The sequence below is a fragment of the Carettochelys insculpta genome, chromosome 15, assembly GCF_033958435.1.
Source record: "Carettochelys insculpta isolate YL-2023 chromosome 15, ASM3395843v1, whole genome shotgun sequence".
NCBI classification, from domain to species: domain Eukaryota; kingdom Metazoa; phylum Chordata; order Testudines; family Carettochelyidae; genus Carettochelys; species Carettochelys insculpta.
The window spans coordinates 23,233,833-23,253,335 of record NC_134151.1 but is presented as its reverse complement, the minus strand read 5'-3'; the positions used below and the strand labels follow the sequence as shown (position 1 = coordinate 23,253,335).

General features: G+C 45.7%; 1 protein-coding gene across 1 annotated transcript in view; it reads left to right on the top strand.

Annotated features, from left to right (window-relative positions):
• The window catches only part of PDLIM4 (PDZ and LIM domain 4), a 122,489-nt gene extending 106,359 nt beyond the window's left edge, over window positions 1-16,130 (top strand). The window contains exons 6-7 of the mRNA XM_075009358.1: window positions 7,796-7,916; window positions 10,239-16,130. Of these exons, the coding sequence (XP_074865459.1) occupies window positions 7,796-7,916; window positions 10,239-10,443 (326 nt within the window). The 3' untranslated portion in view covers window positions 10,444-16,130. The remainder of the gene's footprint in view (window positions 1-7,795; window positions 7,917-10,238) is intronic.
• The last annotated feature ends 3,373 nt before the right edge of the window (window positions 16,131-19,503 follow it).

Sequence of the window (19,503 nt, the reverse complement as noted above, 5' to 3'; positions counted from 1 at the left end):
AAAAGGAGCCCCGTCGGGACAAGCCGCGTGGCGGCGAGGCGCATCAATTTCGAAGTGCCGCGGCCGCCCGCATGCTAATGAAGCGCTGAATATGCATTTCAGCGCTTCATTAGTAAACTTCGAAATGGCCATTTGTATGGCCATTTCGAAGTTTGGGGCTAGTGTAGACACGGCCAATGTGTCACATATAGGTGCACATAACAAAACTCATCCCAGGTGTGTATGGGGAAAGATTAGAAGAAACCATTTATGTCCTTGCAAGCTGCTACTCTGTCCTCTCTTAGCCTCCCCTCTTCCAGACTAAACAAATGTTGCCCACATGGGCTGGGACAGCTGAAATCTGCTTTTCAGTTGGTGTGGCCATGACACTGATTTTAAGCATGTGGAAAGAAATGTATTGAACTTGAGAACAAAACCACAGTTTTGCTTTCATCCTGCCCAGTTTAGTGTGTCTGCACCACTTGAAAGAGATTAGTGCTTAAGGCCGAGCTGCAGACTTCTATGTAAAGCATGTGGTGTGTGACTGGACAGGAATGTCTTTTGGTTCAGTCCTGGGATACTTCAAAGGCCGGATTTTGACTCTCCCACTTCCACAATCTCTCCAGCCGAATTAGCAGTCGCCTCTGCTCTGCCAATGGAGAGAGCTTGTTCACACATGCTCCCAGCACTGCTGTCCCACTGGCCCCAATCACCTCAGCAACCTCCCTCATCTTTCACTGCTTATGTGGCTGCTGGGGAACCAGATTGGGGCAGCACGCAATGGTGTTACCTGGTCCCTGGCCAATCTCTGCTCCTTGTTATTGCACAGGTGTGCAAACCATACATGAGCTGCGTGCCTGTGGAAGGATTAGACTCCGCTCTCTGGGCTGAGCTGCATCATCCCTGGAGAAAAAGACCTGGCTGACTGCCTCTCTACTGAATCATTCCACAGGCCTGGGAAGGATACTCAGAAACTGACTGTTCTGCTTCCTGTGTTTTTCAAGCTCAGCGCCTTTGTGCTGAGACTTTTCAGTGACTGGAGATGCAAACACCTCTGCAGGCATAAATGCCCAGTGGTGGTGAACTTCCAGAGGCCAGGTTTCAGTTTTGTCATCAAAACCCAACACATCCATCGGCAGCATTATACCTGTGCCCATTCAGATGTAACGCTTCTCTTGACAGTTTTCTGGTGACAAAATAGCCATCTGGACGTTGACAGACAGGGCTTCTGGTTCTCTGGACAACCTGTTTGCAGACCTTCCTGTCAGTTGTTCTGTTGAGAGAGGGCTGAGCGGTCTGACTGCTCTCTGTCGACAGAGTGGATTGCTCTTTCAATCAGCTTTTATGTGTGGGTGTGATCTGTTGACAGAAATTTTGCCAGAAAATCCCTTCTGACAGTGACTTCTATTGACAGAGGCTTCTTGTATAGACATAGCCTAAACATGTTGTTTTCTTTTTGAGTTTTGGGCCATTAGGGTTCAAATTTGCAAGTTTTTTCCCTATGTAATGAGAGGAGTGCTAGAACTATATTTTTCAAGAAAGCCTGAAAACTGATATTCCTGTCTGATTGCAGAAGTTTGGAAATGAAGGAAAAACAACTACTGCAAGGCTTGTGGTAAAATTGTCACAGCTGGTAATGCTGCTTGTCATGTCATAGTTTCTCTGTGTGGAATATTACCGAGGGATAATATTTTCCTACGACACCAGGCTGCTGCAAGCCTTAATCCATGACAAGCAATATCTTGTATGCGTTGAAATCAGTAATGCAAATTCCACTGGTATTCATGGGAACAGGATTTGGTCCAAGTGCATGAAAAGCCATTAGCAAGCCCTAGAAAAGAAGTGCTACAGAGTGGCCGAATGCTATTGGGTGTTTGGGTTGGCTGTCACCTGCCTGCCACGTTGTGGCCATGGCTGGCTGGAACAAAACAGTTTTCTGCACTCTGCTATGCAGAACATTGTCCACTGTGTCCATATCACTCAGCCCAGGTCTGGCCTGTGATATTATGAAGGGCGGGCGAACAGTTCTGGTTTCTGTTGAGTATTACTGCCTTGCTTTATGATCAAGGAATTACTGCCTGTCTCCTGCCTAGGGGAAGCCTAAATCCATCATCATTGCAGTTTGCTCCCCCAAACCCATTCTATGAGCTGCAGTTCTGCAAGATATTGAAGAATGTGTGGCCATGAATGTTACAGAAACCAAAAGTTAGGCCGGGGTGAGTGCAGGAGGCCTGAGAATAAGCTATGATCTTTGGGAAAAATCACCTTGCAACCCTAACAGCTGTTGACATTTTCTAAGCTATGTTGGCTAGGGGAAGGGCCAATATCCTGCTGTTGGAAGAGTGACATCTGAGATTAGCCATGGTACTTCTAGGCATAGAAATTTTATTCCATTCCAGGCAGGCATGGCAAATGCACAGTTAGGTGGCAGTAACAGTAGCATCCCATTTGTGCCTTTGGGTCTTTTGACCATGCACAATTGTACATACCCAAGAACCTCCTTATTAGGAGGAAGCAAGTAGAAAATGATAGTGTTGAAGCTTGTCAGTGACTGTCGTCTCCAGCCCTTCTTCCATTCCCTCACAATGGGAAGTAACTGGCATCCTGGAGCCTTGCTTAGACGAGTTTTTAGTAGGATATCTTAGAAGTGTAATACAGTTTTAAAAGATTTTTGAAGAACAGCCCCCTGCCCTCCCTCCTGGGGTTTATTGCAATGCCAGCCTGTTGGTGATGTGTCAGCACAATGTTGTCCAAGTAAGGAACTACAAAACTGATGGCAGATACAGGTTGAACCTCTTTTGTTCAGCACCCTCGGGACCTGACCAGTGCCAGATGAGCGAATTTCCTAAACCATGGGAAATGAATATTTTCAACACTTCCGCTAACTCCTGGGCTCTTTGAAGACATTTAGGTGTAAATTAGAGCTGAATAACATCATAGAACACGGAGAGCCAGGATTAGTGACTGTAAACAAACTTTATGGGACTGCAGGAAACTTGGCCACGCCTGTGATAAGTGGCCATCCAGCTAACTTAAATCATGCTGTATTACAGATGTTACTGGCCAAGAGAGTTTTGAATTAGAGAGGTTCATCCTGTATTTACCGAAAGCTCATCAAACTGGAGACTTTAGATCTTGATTTTAGACCAACACTGTCCTTTTTCACTCTCTCTCAATGCTTGTTTCCCTTCTCCTAGTGATTTTACATGAGGTTGATGAATCAATGACAAGTTTTGCAGCCACAGAATCAGGCCAGGAACATGAATTGTTCAGTCACAGGGGTTCATTTTGAAAGGGTTTAAAAGGAAATTCTCTCGTCTGGAGAGATTGTCAGTATAAACTCATGGGTAACTAAAAATTAAACATTTGAAAATCTGGATTTATTTTTCTTAAGACTCTTTTGCATTTCACTCAGCTTGGATGATGAATGTAGACTAAGTCCTTTCACTTTGGGGTAAATTATTTCACTTCTCGGTTCTGGTGCACTACGGAAATGTTAGTGTTTGGGGATTCTCAGTTGTTGAGATTTTGTTTAAACAATTTAGTTTCATTTCTTTTTTTCAAATGAGGGCAGATTTTTAAAAAATAGTATCGGTGTTCTTCAAATCCTCCTTTCTCCCATTTTTAAAAATAGATAGCAAAAAAATCAGATATGCACATTTTGGGTCTCAGACAATGGCCCTTTAAAGGCAGATTTTTTTCGTTATTTCACGGAACTTGGTATTGACATGAAGGACTGGGGTATATGGAAAATTTTCCTGCCAGAAGCAGTATTTTTTCTTTACGATGATTGGCCTCACACTGTGCCTCTAATAAGAAGTGTTTCTTGCTGGGAATCTGACAGGATTTGTAAAGAAACTTAACAGTTGCTTCAGTGGGTGCCCCTCAGCCATGAAAGTTGAGACGTCTCACCGCGAAGCATAGACAAGAACGTTTACATAAAGTTAGTAGCTGCCTGGTTTAGGAATATAAATTATCGTGGGGCTCTGTCCCTGCAGAAGGCGAGAGAAAGGGCCTAGCATTACAATGAGAGTTTTCAAGATCCTGCCTTACTTTATCATCGCTCTCTCCCTCCCCCCTCTGTCAAATTTATCCCAAGTTCCCCTTGCTTGGGAACAGAGCAGCTTTAGGTGTTGGGGGATTGTGGTGGCTGACGAGGGGGAGCGGGGAGAGAGGGCAGTTGCCCCAGGGCCTGGCAATTTAAAAGGCCCAGGGTTCCAAGCCACGACCATGAGAGCAGGAGCAGCTGGGCCGTGGCCCTTTAAATTGCTGGCAGAACCCCACATGGCAGGGTCCAAGTGGCACAGCAGTCTGTCTGGGGGAGGCTAACCCCTAGCCTCACCCCTTCTGCACAAAGCCACGCCTTTTCTGGGTGGCCTGGAACCAAGCTCCCACACATACGTTGCCTAGGGCCCAGCAAAGCCTGCCACCAGCCCTGAGGGTGGCATTTTAAAAGCTGCCAAAGGCGTATATAGTTATCTGTAATGCAACATCCCCAGTGCTGAGGTCTGGCCTCATGCGAGATTGGGTCCATTCATGCACAGCAAATCAACAGAAAATCTCAGCAAAGGCTTTGTGCTTGTGTCCAGCCAAGCACACTGGAGGCCTCTTGGCCTTGACAGTCTCAGTGGCTTGCTTGGGCAGTCAGTCTCACAGAGACTGAGGGGCTGTCTTATCCTGAGTCTTCTGAACCCACTAGCATTGTGTCCCACTCATGGATGGCTGGGCAGGGGTTTCGTTTACATGGTCTTAGTTGTTTGATTGTAAAATCATGAGCACTATCATACTTCGGCTCAGTGTCAACAGCCAAGACTCAATCACTCTACAAAGACAGAGAAACAATTAAAACGCCCTTCCCCTAAACAAACCCTAACCTGTCTTTGGGAGGTAGGTAGCTCTTTGGGCCCTTTGCTCACCTCTCAGATCTATAATTCAGTGGCCTCCTCTATATTAATGGTAATCAGTTTCTCTGAGCATGAAAGTGTGGTTATGCTGGTAACTGATGTAAGCACTGGAATGGACTATCTGTCCGTCTGTATTGAAGCAAAGCGAGTTGTCCTACCTGGTACAGCCTTATTCTAATATGGAAGAGGAGGTGCTTCTCTCTTTCCCAGGTCACTTGGGAAAAGAACTGGATGCCAAAAAAAAAAGGGAAGCACCACTGAGTAATACAAGTCAGAAATGTATTGTGTAACTCTATTTCTACCAAGAGGAACAAGTGCAAAACAGCCTAGACGAGTACCTTGGTTGATTAAAAATGTGAAGATTTAACTTTTATGTACACCGAATTGCTTTTATGCTGTGATAGGTATTTTAGGGCAGAATGAAAGCTATTAAAGCTTCCAAAGTAGCTGTGTGGTGAGTCCTTACTCCTATTCAACATGGCATGTAAACATGTTCTAAACTGCCATAGAGGTAAGGGCAACTTGTTAAGGGGGAGGGGATGGATCAGGCCATGTGACACTCTCTCTCTCTCACACACACACACACACACACACACACACACACACACACACACACACACACACACACACACACACACACACACACACACACACAGAGAGAGAGAGAGAGTCCAGTGAACGGCTAGGACAACCCCCCTCTATCAGTGGTCCCTGTCACCTGAGCACTTGGACAGCCACCCAGGAGAGATTCAGATGCCCCCCAGCTGATTGGCAGAGTGCCTGCAGCCAGCAGCATGTGTTTCCATGGATGGAAAAAATTAGAGGGAACCCTGCCCTCCATCCCAGGCCCTGCCTCTCCCTGCTCTTGTTCTCATCCTGCTCCTCCCTCTCCCCTCTCCTGTCCTGCTCCCACCCTGACTCCTCCCTGTTCCCCAAGTGATGCAGCCTGGAGCACTAGCAGGGCAGTTGCTGGCAGCAGAGGTCTGCCCCTCTTCCCTCTGCACTCACCAGCAGGGGAAATGGAGTAGTGGCCCTGGCGGGATATACTCCACTGGTCATGTCACTCTGCTGCCCACTGGTGAGTGTGGGGTAGTCCCACTCCTCCCCCAAGAAACATGGCTGGAGGAGTGCAAGGAGCTGGGACCATTGCTCTGTTGCCCTCACCACTGCTGATGAACGTGGAAGGGGCCTGACCCCTGCTCTGGACACCAGGCATAACCCTAACACCACACCCTGTCAGCTGCTGGCCAGCTCCTCCCATCCATGGTGTATTTGGGGCACATGACCACACCTGGCCCATGCATGGAGGTGGATAGAATTTAAGCCTATGCCTAATATTAAGCATGTGCTTAAAATGCTTCGCTAAATGGGGCGTAGGTGAGCATATTCAGAATTACAGCTGTAATCTGCTGGACAGCAGGGACTCTGGAAAACCTCACCATTAGTTGTGTCCATTGTTACATTTTACGGTTTTTGGCAATATGTGCATGTATGCATGAATGAGAGTATACATTACATATAAACACTGGCTATATGTACACACACAGGCACTCACAGCTGAGAGAGTGCCAGTTACTATGCATAAAGCTTTCATTGCTTCCTTTTCATTTGGCTGGTCGCCGACGTAAAACAGAACTTAAAGCCAAGAAAAAAGTCAACTTTTAACATGCTGTTTTACTTTTGTTTTAGCTCACAAAAGTCTTCCTGACTCATGACAGATGTAATAAAGCAAACATATCCCCTAAGAAGAAAAATGCACTTAACTGTGTTATTGTTTGGTTTCTTTCTTTTTTTGGTTTGGCTTGTGCTCCGAAAGGTTTTAATCTTTTCTCTTTGACTGGTCATAGATGTAAAAACAATACATCTAATCTTACTCAGATAGAGGAACAGAACAGTGGGAGGGAGTTCTGTGATTGTATCAGTGTGCTGCTCTTTCCCTGTCTCTGCCTCTTAGCTTCCAACCTAATCTCAAACAAATCCAGCCCTGGTCTGTTTAGATCACTGAGGATGTACATTTAGGCAGTGATGTGGTAATCAATGGTTATATGACAGCCATTTCATTGCTACCATTCTGAGCAGTTACTACTAGTAGGGGAAGCTGGTGCCTGAAGGAGAGAAGGGGGCAGACAGCCACCAAAAGGGGAAAGGATGGGGCATGTGGGGGGCACGCTACTTAGTGAATAAAATTTTGGTGGGGGCACAGTGTACCTGTGTACCTCCTGAGCAGTGTTCCCTATAAGGTGAGCACTTGGGCAGCATGTGTTTCTAATGGTGGTGCACATCACTGATTCCTTGGTGCATATAACAAAATTTATTCCACCCATGGATGGAAAAAATTAGCGCGAACACTGCTCCCAAGTGCTACCAGAAGTCACCTTCGCCTGCTGGCTTCATTATGATGTACAATGGATTTATATCAGAGAGGTAGCCCTATTAGTCTGTAGCTTCGAGAACAAGAAGTCTTGTGGCACCTTATAGACTAACAGATATTTTGGAGCATAAGCTTTTGTGGGCAAAGACCCGCTTCCTCAGATGCATGAGTAGGGGGGGAGTGGTTTCAGAGGGGTATTTAAAGAGTGGGGCCCCAGTAAGAGGGAGGGCCAGAGCTGACAAGGTCTGTTCAACAAGGTGGAAATGGCCCAGTATCAACAGTACTTATCAAAAGAGGAAAAAACAAGTCAGATCAGACGGGGGGATGTGATTTACGTGATGCCCATCGGTATTCCAGAAACTGAAATGCTGGATTTGCTGAAGTCTGATTGGTCCCACCCTTTTCTTTATCACACTCTTACTAGCAAAGATAAGAGTCCTGTTGCCACACGTATATCATGTTTTCCCAGGCAGAATCATCTCATATGTCTTCTAAAATAGATGTCAGCTTTTAATCTGTGTCTCTTCAAAACCCTTGACAGGTGACAAACTCGACCGGCTGACTGGCCCTAGAAACATCAAATCTCCAGTATCAAAACTTGGTGGTGCCATGTCTGGATTGCAGATGCTCCCGGAGTGCACCAGATGTGGCAATGGGATTGTGTAAGTAAATAATCTCTCCAGAGCATTAGACATCAGTAACACCACGCAATACACCAGGATAATTAGCTCATCACAGGACCTCTGCTGTGGTCTATCTTACCTTTTCCATTCGTGTGCGGAGTTTTTCCATTCAAAGTGCGGAATAATTTTTTCGTGGGCACAGAGGCATGTGTGAATGTGTGTCACCAGTAGAAGCAAAAAATTTGGGCAGGATTTGCATCTCTCCTAAGTGGCTGCACAATCACACATCTTACAGGGAGCAGTGGCTGTGATATTCATCTAATAGAAGTGCATGTGTTAATATTTACAGCAGAATCCTCCCAACCTTCATATTTTTGCCAACAAAACCTGTACACAAGATAAGAAATTGGAATACGGTGACATTCTACAGTACCGAATGGGCTGCCTTTTCAAGAAGCAAAGAAATGTGACCAGTACAGTGGTGTATCAATGATTTCTAATGAAGCACATGATTTTACCATGCTCATCAGAGGAGATAATGGGGGGCAGGTGTTTGCACGGGGGGCAACACATGCACCCTACCACCAGGTGCCTCCCCCCCCCCCCGCCCACACACACATTCATTGTCAGCCCTGTGCCATTTCTGGCAAGTGTGGGGGCAGTCCCACCTCTCCCCTGGAGCAGTATGGCCTAAGAGCAGCGCTGCTCTCAGGTCACGTGTTTCCAAGTAAAGGAGGGGGAGCTGCCCCCACACTCACTCAAGGTAATGCAGCAGAAAGAGACAGGCAGGGGTGAAGCAGGGGAAGTGGGTGGGGCAGGGGCAGGAGGGGAGGAGCATGGACAGGAAGAGGGTGTAGCATGAGCAGGTGGAGGTGGAACAGGGGTGGCAAAGGGCAGGGGCATGTGCTTGGTACCCCTGCTAGAATCCCTGCTCCAGTCACCTCTGATGCTTAGTGTAATGCACTGGCCTAATCCATGTGAGTGGTATGCATTACAGCCCTTCATGATCCCACAACAAACCGAGTTCAGGAGGGAGAGTCCTGTGGTTTTCATGCTGAAGTTGCTTGTATCGGTCCTGGCCGATGACTGCAGTGTCTGTAAGGTCTTGTCTACTGAACTAGCCTTGCAGTGGAGGGTTGTTTTGGAGGGGAGTGATTTGGGACGTTCTCATTGTTGTAATGGTGTAGATAGAATACAGACATTTCTACCAGCCCTTTAGAAGGGGTGCAAGCAGGGCTTGCTGCCAACATGGTTAAAGTTCCTATGTGCTGTCTGTGTTTTGCATTTCCATCATTGCTACTACTGGGGAGAGGCAGACGAGCTGCCCAGCATGGAGCCTGTGCCCATGCCGGCATTTTATTACATTAGCACGCGAAAAGGGCTAATCCTTCAGCCTGCGGAAATAGCTCCCTGTTCTCACGGACAGGTCTTCTTGCCATCATCCTGTTGCTGTGAGGCAACAACCCACCAGAATAGGAGAGGGTTTACCATGTACGTACATCCCCTTCAAGGTCCAATTCTGGAAGGTGTCAGGTGTCTCATGGGAGGTTCTGAGCATCCCCTTCCCACACAATACCCTTGAAATCAACTGTTTGTTGATTAGCATCTTACTGTGCTGCATTGTACAGAATGCGGAGAAGACGTGGCCCCCCTGCAATGAGTTTACATCTAAACAGCCAGACAAAAGTCAGCAAGGCGGGGACAGGTTAATACCTTTTTTACATGCATTTGCTAACAGAGGTTGGTTCAGTAAAAGATATTACCTCACCCACCTGCAGCCTTGAGGGCTGGGAGGGCAGATGGCTTTCAGGGAGGGAACAGGTGGGTGAGCACCACTCTGGGATGAGAAGGGTGACCAGGATGAAGGTGACAGCGGGGGAGGTGCTGTGCAGACAAGCATGAGGGAGGGAAATAAGGAAGACGACCAGGTGAGGGAAGGTGGGGAAGAAAAGAGCTGAGGGGGCGGGGGGGACATGGTGGATCTGGGCAGCACCTTGAAACTGGTGAGAACTAGGCACAGAAGGGAGGAGAGAGCCAAGTCAGAGCTTGAGGCACTGATGATGGTAGGGATTTTGCTCCTGACATCAGCAGGGGCAGGATAGAATAATTGAGATGGGGATGAATAGCCCAGTGAATGAGGAAGATCATTTTCACAGGGGGATTTTCGATGGCTGGCAGGGGGACCCACTAGGGTGTCAGACTGAGGCAGAAGAGGTTACAGGGGTCAAGTGGTAGCTTCAAAATGCCAGTCAACACCCTTTATTTTCCCGTTGTTTTGCTATGCCAGGTAGCACAACAAAATACTGTTGCTTTTTGACATCAGCTTGGTTTGTAATTGGTCCTTTCTCCTCCACTCGACAGCGGGACCATCGTCAAAGCTCGCGACAAGCTCTACCACCCCGAATGTTTCATGTGCGATGACTGTGGCCTAAACCTGAAGCAGAGGGGATATTTCTTCATCGAGGAGCATCTGTACTGCGAAACGCATGCAAAGGAAAGGGTTAAGCCCCCCGAAGGATATGATGTCGTAGCTGTTTATCCGAATGCTAAAGTTGAGCTCGTCTAAGGGCGTACTCTGTTCCTGGAAAGATCAAAAGGCTGCTCGCCCACCCACACACACGCCGCCAGTTTTAAAATATGTCTCTAATCAACTCCGATTACTAGAGACTCAGTAAAATGCCTATTCATAGATAAAGCGGTTTACACGCGGGATCTCAAGGGGATGGTGTTGAAAGCATACGAACAGGTTTTTTTTTTCCTTCCTTTTGACGCTGTGCTTTTTGGTTGTTGTGATGAGTTTTTAAATAATTTCTGCCACAGCCTTGTCCAAGATCTGTGTAAATATTGATTAATTTTCTATTATGTTTCATATAAAACCAGTATTCTTTTTTCTTCTTCGTTTTAAAATGTAAGGAGAACATTTTAGAAGCTCAAAGAAAATAAGGCACTTTAACAAAAGAACTAACTCTTGCTGCGTTGCTTTAGAGTCAGGCCTTTCAGTAACACTTTTTGCTCTGTGGCTTTGAATGCTAAAACATGGAGACTCTGTGGAAGCTGCGGTTCTGCAGTGCAGCACGGGTGTTGGTGTGGAGGGAGTTTCATACAAGATCTGATGTTGAGCAGAGATGACTCTCCTGGGCAAAAATTATCTTTTTAAGAAGTAGTTGCAGTGAAATTCACTAGTTACATGTTGTGACGCTGACCTGATCTGCAGACCTGGTCCAGGTTTCAGACAAAAAGGAACTGTGCACCTACATTGAGCTATAAGGTTTACTTTCCATTTCTATATAGCTCTTGGAACTTTCTGGTGTCTAATGCTCAGGACCCTCAAATAGTACAGGAGCTGCCTGGGTGATCCCTTCAGCTCCTAAGCTTGACTGCCTTGTTCTCTTTCTAGTAAAGATGTCTTTGTTTTTGTTCATCATAGGCCTGATCCAGCTTTTGGTGTTTTCAGTGGGCCCTAGAATATTACAGAAGCTCTTAAAATGACCTGCCATGCTAGCTCTCTGTCATTTCTCAGCTCTGGGATGGGTAGCAAAATCCATCACAAACTCAGTCTATGACTACACTAAGCAGAGTAAGTTGGCTGTAGTTATGCAGTTCTAGCAACAGCAATTGCACAGCTAGAATTGAAGTATCTGTGCTCGGCTTACTTGGCTGACCCTATGGGGAAGATTGATGAGGGAATTTCTCCCATCGATCTTCCTTACTCCTCATGTCTTGCAAGGAGTACAGGGGTCAACTGTGACCCCCGAAAGGTCGATTTCGTGCATCCCTACTAGATGTGTGCAATTGAGTCCTGGAAGATCGACCCTGAGTGAGTCGATTTTTTGGGGCAGGTGTAGATGTAGCCTGAAGAAGGAACATCAGAATGGTAAATGTAGCTGCTGAGCACCCTCCTCCTGGTGTAGAGTTAGTGAAATCCAATTTGGTCCCACTGCTGCTCAGCCCAACGCTGAGACACTAAGAAGGTTCGGTTCCCCTTTTGTTTGGGGCAAATGTTTGGTTTTCTTGGGAGAAATGTTTTGTTCTGGCGTTTGGAGGATTTTATTTTCGTTGAGGATCCTGCTGCAATGGCATCCGACGTCCAGTATTTGCTGACCGTTGAGCTGTTTTGTAAGCTTTGAGCTGACGTTTGGCTGCTTGATTGCTACTCATGCTAATGGAAACCATGTGGCCAATTTCCCCCGTGCACTGCTTTGGAAACCTTACCCCATCATTACTAGCAGATTAAAAATAAGAAGCCTGGAAACAATTTTCTTTTAGAAAGGGTTGCGTCTGCTGCTGCCAGTCTCTCTCCCACTGGAATAGGTAGTAGGATGTAGTTGCTACAATAACCCTTATACACTAAGCAGCACGTGAGATTAGGCCTCCCTCCGGGGCTGAAGTTGCACTTCAGGTAGAGTTAGAGCACATTCCACCGAAACCCGATGACTGTGTTTCTCTCCTTTCCCTTTGGGATCAGTGGGGGTGGAGGTGCTCAGTTTGCAGGAATAGCCAAGCTTTGAAGTAGCTTTAAAAACGAACAGGGAAAATTCACCTTTTTTCGGTGTCAGAAAGCTGAACGTTGACCTGCATGTTTCCCGGGTTGCTGTAGCCTCATTATAGTTCTGGTCTTTTTCTTAGCAGTTAAAGAGCATCAGGAGTAACTCTGAGGAACACAAGACCGGTGTTCTGCATTCCACATGGATCCTGGTAAAACTTTCAGTGCAAATTGATCAGGTTGTTCCATCCCCAGCAGATCATGGGGGGGAGCATTACCCAGAAAAGAATGGGTTGTGGCTGGAAGTGTACAGTGCAGGTCATATCGGAAAGAGCTGCTGTCTGGGGAATGAGTGCTATGTATACATTGGCGCAGTAACCCCTCTGCCCTGGTCCATCCCCTTAGTGCAGAGAATTGTGAGTACAGCAGAATATGGGACACAGTATCCATGGGGCAAGTAGCCTGCAGAAGAGGTGTGAGAAATGAGATTTCAGAAAAAACGATCTCTTGTCTAATGCTAGGCATAGAAATCACCCATAGAAATCGGCCTTACTATGGCTTCTGTGTCACCTGGTGAACCAGGGAGAGTTTGAGGCCTATTCAATGTTGGGTTCGAAGTGATGATGGATCATAACGGGGAGGCTGGCTGGCTAGAAATGGGACACATGGTTAAGCCTGTACTGGTGAAATCCAGGGCAATGTGGTCTCATGGAAACTGCTTGCTGGCATAGTCCTGGCATTCAAGTTTTCCTAGTGCTGAATGTGCTGTAGTACTGGGAGGCTGCACGAGAAATCCTGAGTCCACACGCCACCGAGCAGCTTCATGGACAAGCCTGGTATTTCATAAACATAAGACTGCTACTGGTCGTTTATGTCTACCCCATTGGCAGGAATTTGTCTGGCAGCAGGGTGAGGGCATTTCTCTGTGTGAGAGAGGGAAGGCTGACAGGATGACTGTTCTGGCTTTTGTTTTGCTGCATTTCGTGGACAGTGAACAGCGGTGCTGTGGAAGTGAGAGCCCAATAGCGCTGTGGGAAGCTTGATATTTTGGTGAATATGGGCTATTTGTGTGTGTTTGTTTTCTTCACAGTTATGCTACTTAATCTTGACCAGCAGTGCAGCTTCCATGCCAGACATGAACTTTCCCCAAGCAAAAGTTGCCCATCCTGCAGAATGGTGCACTAGTGTTTATAATGTGGTTTAAACAGTAACTTGTTTTCACACATGATATGCTCAGGATTTGAACCCAGTATGTATCCCAAGAGACAAAGCTCTAAGGCTACATCTTCACTAGAGAATTTGTAGACAAAACTCGCAGAGCATCTACACTCAAAATGCATTTTATAGAAAGAAACTGTTGACAGAAGAGCTGTGTAGATGCTCCGGGGGCCCTTTTGTCAACAGAGCAGATCAAGAGATCAATCCGCTTTTATGCGTAGACATGATCTGTCGACAGAAGTTTTGTCGGAGCATCTTTTCTGACAGTAATTTCTGTAGAGATACTTCTAGTGCAGACTAGCCCCATGTGTTTCTCCTGGAAATGGAAAATACCTTTCTCCTTTTTTTACCGTGTGCTCACCATCAAAATCTGCATCAGGTCTGTAAATCCAGACACATCCCAGCTTGCAACTCCCTTCAGTGGGGAGGGGGATTTCGGGCAGGTCGACACTAGACCTTAAAGTCAGTCGTAGATACGCAATTCCAGTTATGGCAATTCCGCAGCTGTAAGTGATGTATCTACGATGGACTTCTTTGGCCATCCTCACTGAGGGAGGTTGATGGGACTGAGGGAGGTTGATGGGAGAAACGCTCCCATCAACCTCCCTTACTCCTCGTAAGATCAAGGAGTGCAGAGGTCAACTGTTGACCTCTAATAGCTCAATTTTGTGTGTCCCCACTAGGTGTGCAAAATTGTACCCCAAAAGATTGACCCTGACCATGTCAATCCCCCGGTAAGTGTAGATGTACCCTTAGTTATTATGACACAAATAACACAAGGGGGTTCTGTCACGTAGATAGCCGAGTCTAGTTCTCCCCTTACATACGCTGAGCCCTTTTTTAAGGGATTGGACCATCTGAACATAAATACGTTGGACCACTGTAAATGATTAGGTGTACAACTAAACTCCGAATCAAGGATGAAGTATTATTGCACTGCATGTGCCTGGCACTTTTGGGAGCTTATTACTTTGCAGCTGTCCATCACATTTGTTTGTACTGAGTTTATTAACCTTGTATGTCACAGGGCCCAGCTTAATTGGCTATAATGCTTTGTGAAGTGGGCACATTCCCTACCTGGTTTTGGAGTTGTGTTCAGGTATTTAGGGGTTGATGTATCATCATTAACAATTGAACTCTTTGTACTTCCACCAGAAATATTGTTTGTGGTTTATTTCCTCCAGATTTATTGCTCCACTCCACTTTTAAGTTCATGTTCACTTTCTCATGTGCCCTTTAGCTAATTGTCTGTCTAAGAGAAAGTCATGGTAGACCAGGTCTAAGAGATAGGGGGTGTATTACCAATTGTGCCATAGGTTTCCTGTGAGACCTTGAGCAAGTCACTTTACCTCCCTCTGACTCAGTTTCCCCCTGCATAAGGTGAGCTTAAGACTCCTTCATAGGGTTATTGTGTAGCTGAGTTCATGTTGTGAAGCACCTTGCCATACTCAGATGGACGATGGGAAGGAAGCATGAAGTATTGTTTAAACAGACACCAAGATTTAAGATTGAAAAGTCATTTCCTCCCATTGTATGCACCCTGTCTCCAAAAGCCATTAAACTGTTTCATCAGACACGGGACACAAGCGTATATACTCTTTGGATTTGCTTGACTCGAAACAAACACTTTCCATCCTTCTTGTTCCTGCAGATTGATAAATAGTCAAACATCTCTCCAGGCCCTGACCTGTTATCTCATTATTCAAAGATGTGAGGGCCAAAGAATGAGAGTTAATATCAAGTAGGCGTGTGTAATAATCATACAGTGACCTGGCAAGAAGTTAGAACTTAGCATAGTGACAAAGCGAAACATGGAAGCTTCTGAACAGATAAGCTTGAGTGCAGAAGGACATGCACAGTGAGGCTGGCCTGCCCAGCTTTGTCAAATTCATTAGTGTGAGAAGGGCGTATTTGTCAGGTTAAGCCATCTATAACTTTCTGGTACCTCTGTCTTCTGTTCAGCTCCATTTGCCAGGCAGTTTTTCACACTGCAGGTATCCAACATGTTCTTCAGATGTGTCTTAACACTAACATGAGGCACACCTTAGACAGCCATAAATTGCTTCATTACCCTTGTGTTTGAAAGCATAAATCAAGGGAACCTTTCACGTAGGTGTCCTCAGGGGTTTTGCTTAGCTGTTGTATAAATAACAACTCTGGCAAGAGCTGACCTAAGGGATTCAAACGTGCCTCTCTTTTCGTTTGAAAATAAGTTCCCTACAAATCAAAATTTCCATACACTTGTCCCATGGCCTTTTTTTCTTATGAGCAAAAATCAACTCATTTGATTCCCCCTGAGGAGCTTAAAATGGAGCCACCTCACATGATGATATCCTGTAGTAAATTAGATTCTGGACTTAGTCCATTTCACTGACATTATTTGTCTTGTAACAAATGGCTGAAACCAGACTGCTGTTCTACATGCCCTACCAGGCTCGTGATGAGAATGAACTGTGTAAATACCATAAGTGTCTGTTAACTCTGTTATTTATCTCTGTAAAGCATTTGGGGGAGAGCTTTTGTATGAAATACCAAATAAAATTGTGCTGTCAGTCTTGTTTCCCATTCCTTATAGTTAGGTTGTTAGTTTATCAAGCTCCCCATTGTCCCACTAGAGCCTTCATAAAGTATGCCTATTGTTCCCATGCTGTTAAATGCAAATGGACAGGTCTGACAATATATAAACAGAAGTTACATGTTGTCAGTAGGCATTTCCTTTGGGAAATTGTTATGGATTTATTGTGTTTATGGTGGTGTTGCAAGTCCTGTTGCTCCTAGGATACTAGACAGGGTTTGTGACTAATATCATCTTTCCTGGACCAACTGTAGTTGGTGGACATTCTGGTGCTCCACAGAGCTCTTCTTCAAGACAGACCCAAAGAAGAAGTCTGTGTAGCTTGAAAGATATCACCTCACGTTGTGTCCATTATTAAAGATATGGCCATATTATTTCTTAAAGGGCACAGTATTTTTGAGGAATGGGAGCAAAGAGCCTCAGATACTCAGTGGAATTAGTGCTTTTTGCATTGGCATGCACATCATTTTTATTCTTTGTACAAAAGAACTATTAGTGCTTTATGCTTGCCTTCCAAGCAAGCACCCCCATCTTCTCCACTAAAGGAATAGACATCATGTAGTTGGATTAAGAATGCTGATTGTGCCTATATTGCTAACTCATTCTTATCTTAAAGATGACTGTGGACCTCAGGCTGTGTGTAAGCATCTGAGTAACTTTACTCACAGGTGTATTCTCTTTGCTTTTAATGGGATTAATTGACTGAGTGAAGCTACTTGTAGAATCACAGAAGTGATTAGAAGGAGTAGAAGGTGCCTCATTAGCTCATCTACTCCAGCCCCCTGCATTCAAGGACTACGTAGTAACTAAACCTTTCTGAAAAAGCATTAGGCTAATCCAGGGGTGGGCAAAATCACACCCGGGGGCCAGATCCAGCCTGACAAGCATTTCTCTCTGGCCCGTTCAGCTGATTAGCAGAGCATGCCTACTTACAGGCAGCTGCTTGTGTTCATCTGTCCCTCCCCCATCTTGTTCCATCTTCAGCCAAACGGCTCCTAGGATTCTCCTGTTAGCTGCACAGAGGGGTTGGGGTTGGAGAGGAGAGGGTAGTGGTGGAGTCAGGGTGTTCCCCTGACCTTGTACCCCATCTCTACAGAGCAGGGAGTCAGGAAATGGAGACACAGTGGAACTACTCCAGTCTGAAGCATGGATGGTAAGTGACTCGGGAATGCGGGAGGGATGGGGGAGACAACTGAGCAGGACAGATTTCTCCCAGAGACAGAAGGTGGCTTCTCTCAGAAACTTACCCAGCAGCAGCCAGCACACACACCCTGTGTCACCATCACACATACCCAGTTTGTACCACAGTCACTATCATATATAGACTGCAGCACACGCTCAATCTGTGTCGCAAAGTCTGTCTCATACACAAAGTGTTTCTCTGTCATACTCTGTCTCTCTCTATAGCCCCAGCCTCAAAGCTTCTGCCCAAGGTCCTGTCCATTTCGGGGGGATCCCAGAGCTGACCCACAACAGTACCAAATTTGTGGAGTGGCCCCTCTGCAAAAATTATTGCCCGCCCCAGCTAATCTGTTTTTAAAAACCTCCAGTGACAGAGATTCCACAACCTCCCTAGGAAAATTGTTCCAGTGCTTAATTCTGACAGTTTTTCCTAATGTCTGCCCTAAAACTCACATTCTTCAATATAAGCCCACTTCTTCTAGTCCTGTCCTTAAAAGTTTACAAGAACAATTTTCCACCCTCCTCCTTGCAACAACCTGTTAAATACTTGAAAACTCTTATCAAGTTTCCACCCCCAGCCCTCTGGCTTCCAGGCAAAACAACCCCCAGATTGTTTTTCAGTCTTTACTTGATAGCTCAAGTTTCCTAGACCTTTATTCATTTTTTTGTTGCTCTGAACTTTCTCCAAGTAGTCCACATCATTCCTGAAACGTGGTGCCCAGAACTGGACGCATGCAAGCACTGGTAGGATCCACCCCAAGAGAAGCTATCTGCAGTGCCAAATGGAACATATCAGAGTCGCAATGGAATTGTCCCTAAATTAATTAATTAATTAATTAATGAGATCTCCTTCCCCAGCTGGAACGTATGCTGGTTTCCCACACCCCAACCTGGCCATTCTGTCTGTCTGGGTGTAGAAGCATGCCAGACATTCTCCCTTCTTCCCAAAAAGAATCATGCCGTAGCGTTTCAGAGGGGAGTGGTGTAGGAGATATGCTATTGTTTCCTACATAACCCAAGGTTTTCCCTAGCTGGGGCCAGGAATCTTCATAGAGACAGGTTTGCTGCCTAAGAAGTGGCTTTTTGCTTCCTAAGCCACCAGACTACTGCTGGCTGACCAGCGTTAGAGCAGCTGACACCACCAGAGAATTTGGTCAGAGATCCCTTTCTTCAAGAGATTGTAGCTCTTTTATTCTGACAACTGAGCTTCTCATCTAGATGGATACAAAGCCAGTTACCCACAACGAGGTTCAACGTGTGTTATGTCAGACCTCCTTCCTGGTTTGAGCTCAGAAGAGAAATTCTGTGGTTTTCTAAGGTTGTGCCCCATCTCTACATGATTGAGCCTCACTGACATGCCTGTTTATTTTGTTTATGGCTGTACATATTTTAGTACAGGATCCTGATGGAGCATCTTATAGACTAACAGATATGTTGGAGCATAAGCATTCGTGGGCAAGGACCTGCTCATGCATCTGATGAAACAGGTCTTTGCCCACAAATGTTTATGCTCCAACATATGTTAGTCTATAAGGTGCCACGGGACTTCTTGTTGATCTTGATGGAGAGTTTTATGTGAGAGGACACAATGTAAAGACAGAAATGTTCACATGCTGCTTGGTGTTTATGCCTGATTGTTGTGTTCTCTGCTCTTTACTTCTGGGCCTTGAAAATTTCTAGGGCCTTGCGCAGATGCAACATTTGTATATGCAGCTGCAAAAATGACTCGCACATCCCCACTGACATCCATGGATGGAGATACCCACGGATATAAATCTACAAATCTATTTAAATGTAAAGATAAAACGGTCAACAAAATTTTTATGCCTAATTCAGGTGTGCTCACAAGAGTGTTGTATCAAAATTCACCTCCCCAGACTCCAAGGGCAGCAGGATACACACCTACAAGTAGATAACAAATGCAATGGATATCTAGTACTCCTTGAGGAGACCCATGGCTAGGGTCAGTGCTGGAATGGGTGTGAGTCTCTCAGTTGGACAAAGAAATAGATGAGAACTACCACATATCAATGTGGACACACAGTCCTCCATATTTTCTGGCATGAAGGCTGCTTTCTCTAACCTGCAAAATTGCAGCTGATTGAGACTGAGCTGTGATCGTCCCAGGATGGCTCTTCTGTGATGTAGAGGTGCTAGCTCAAGATATA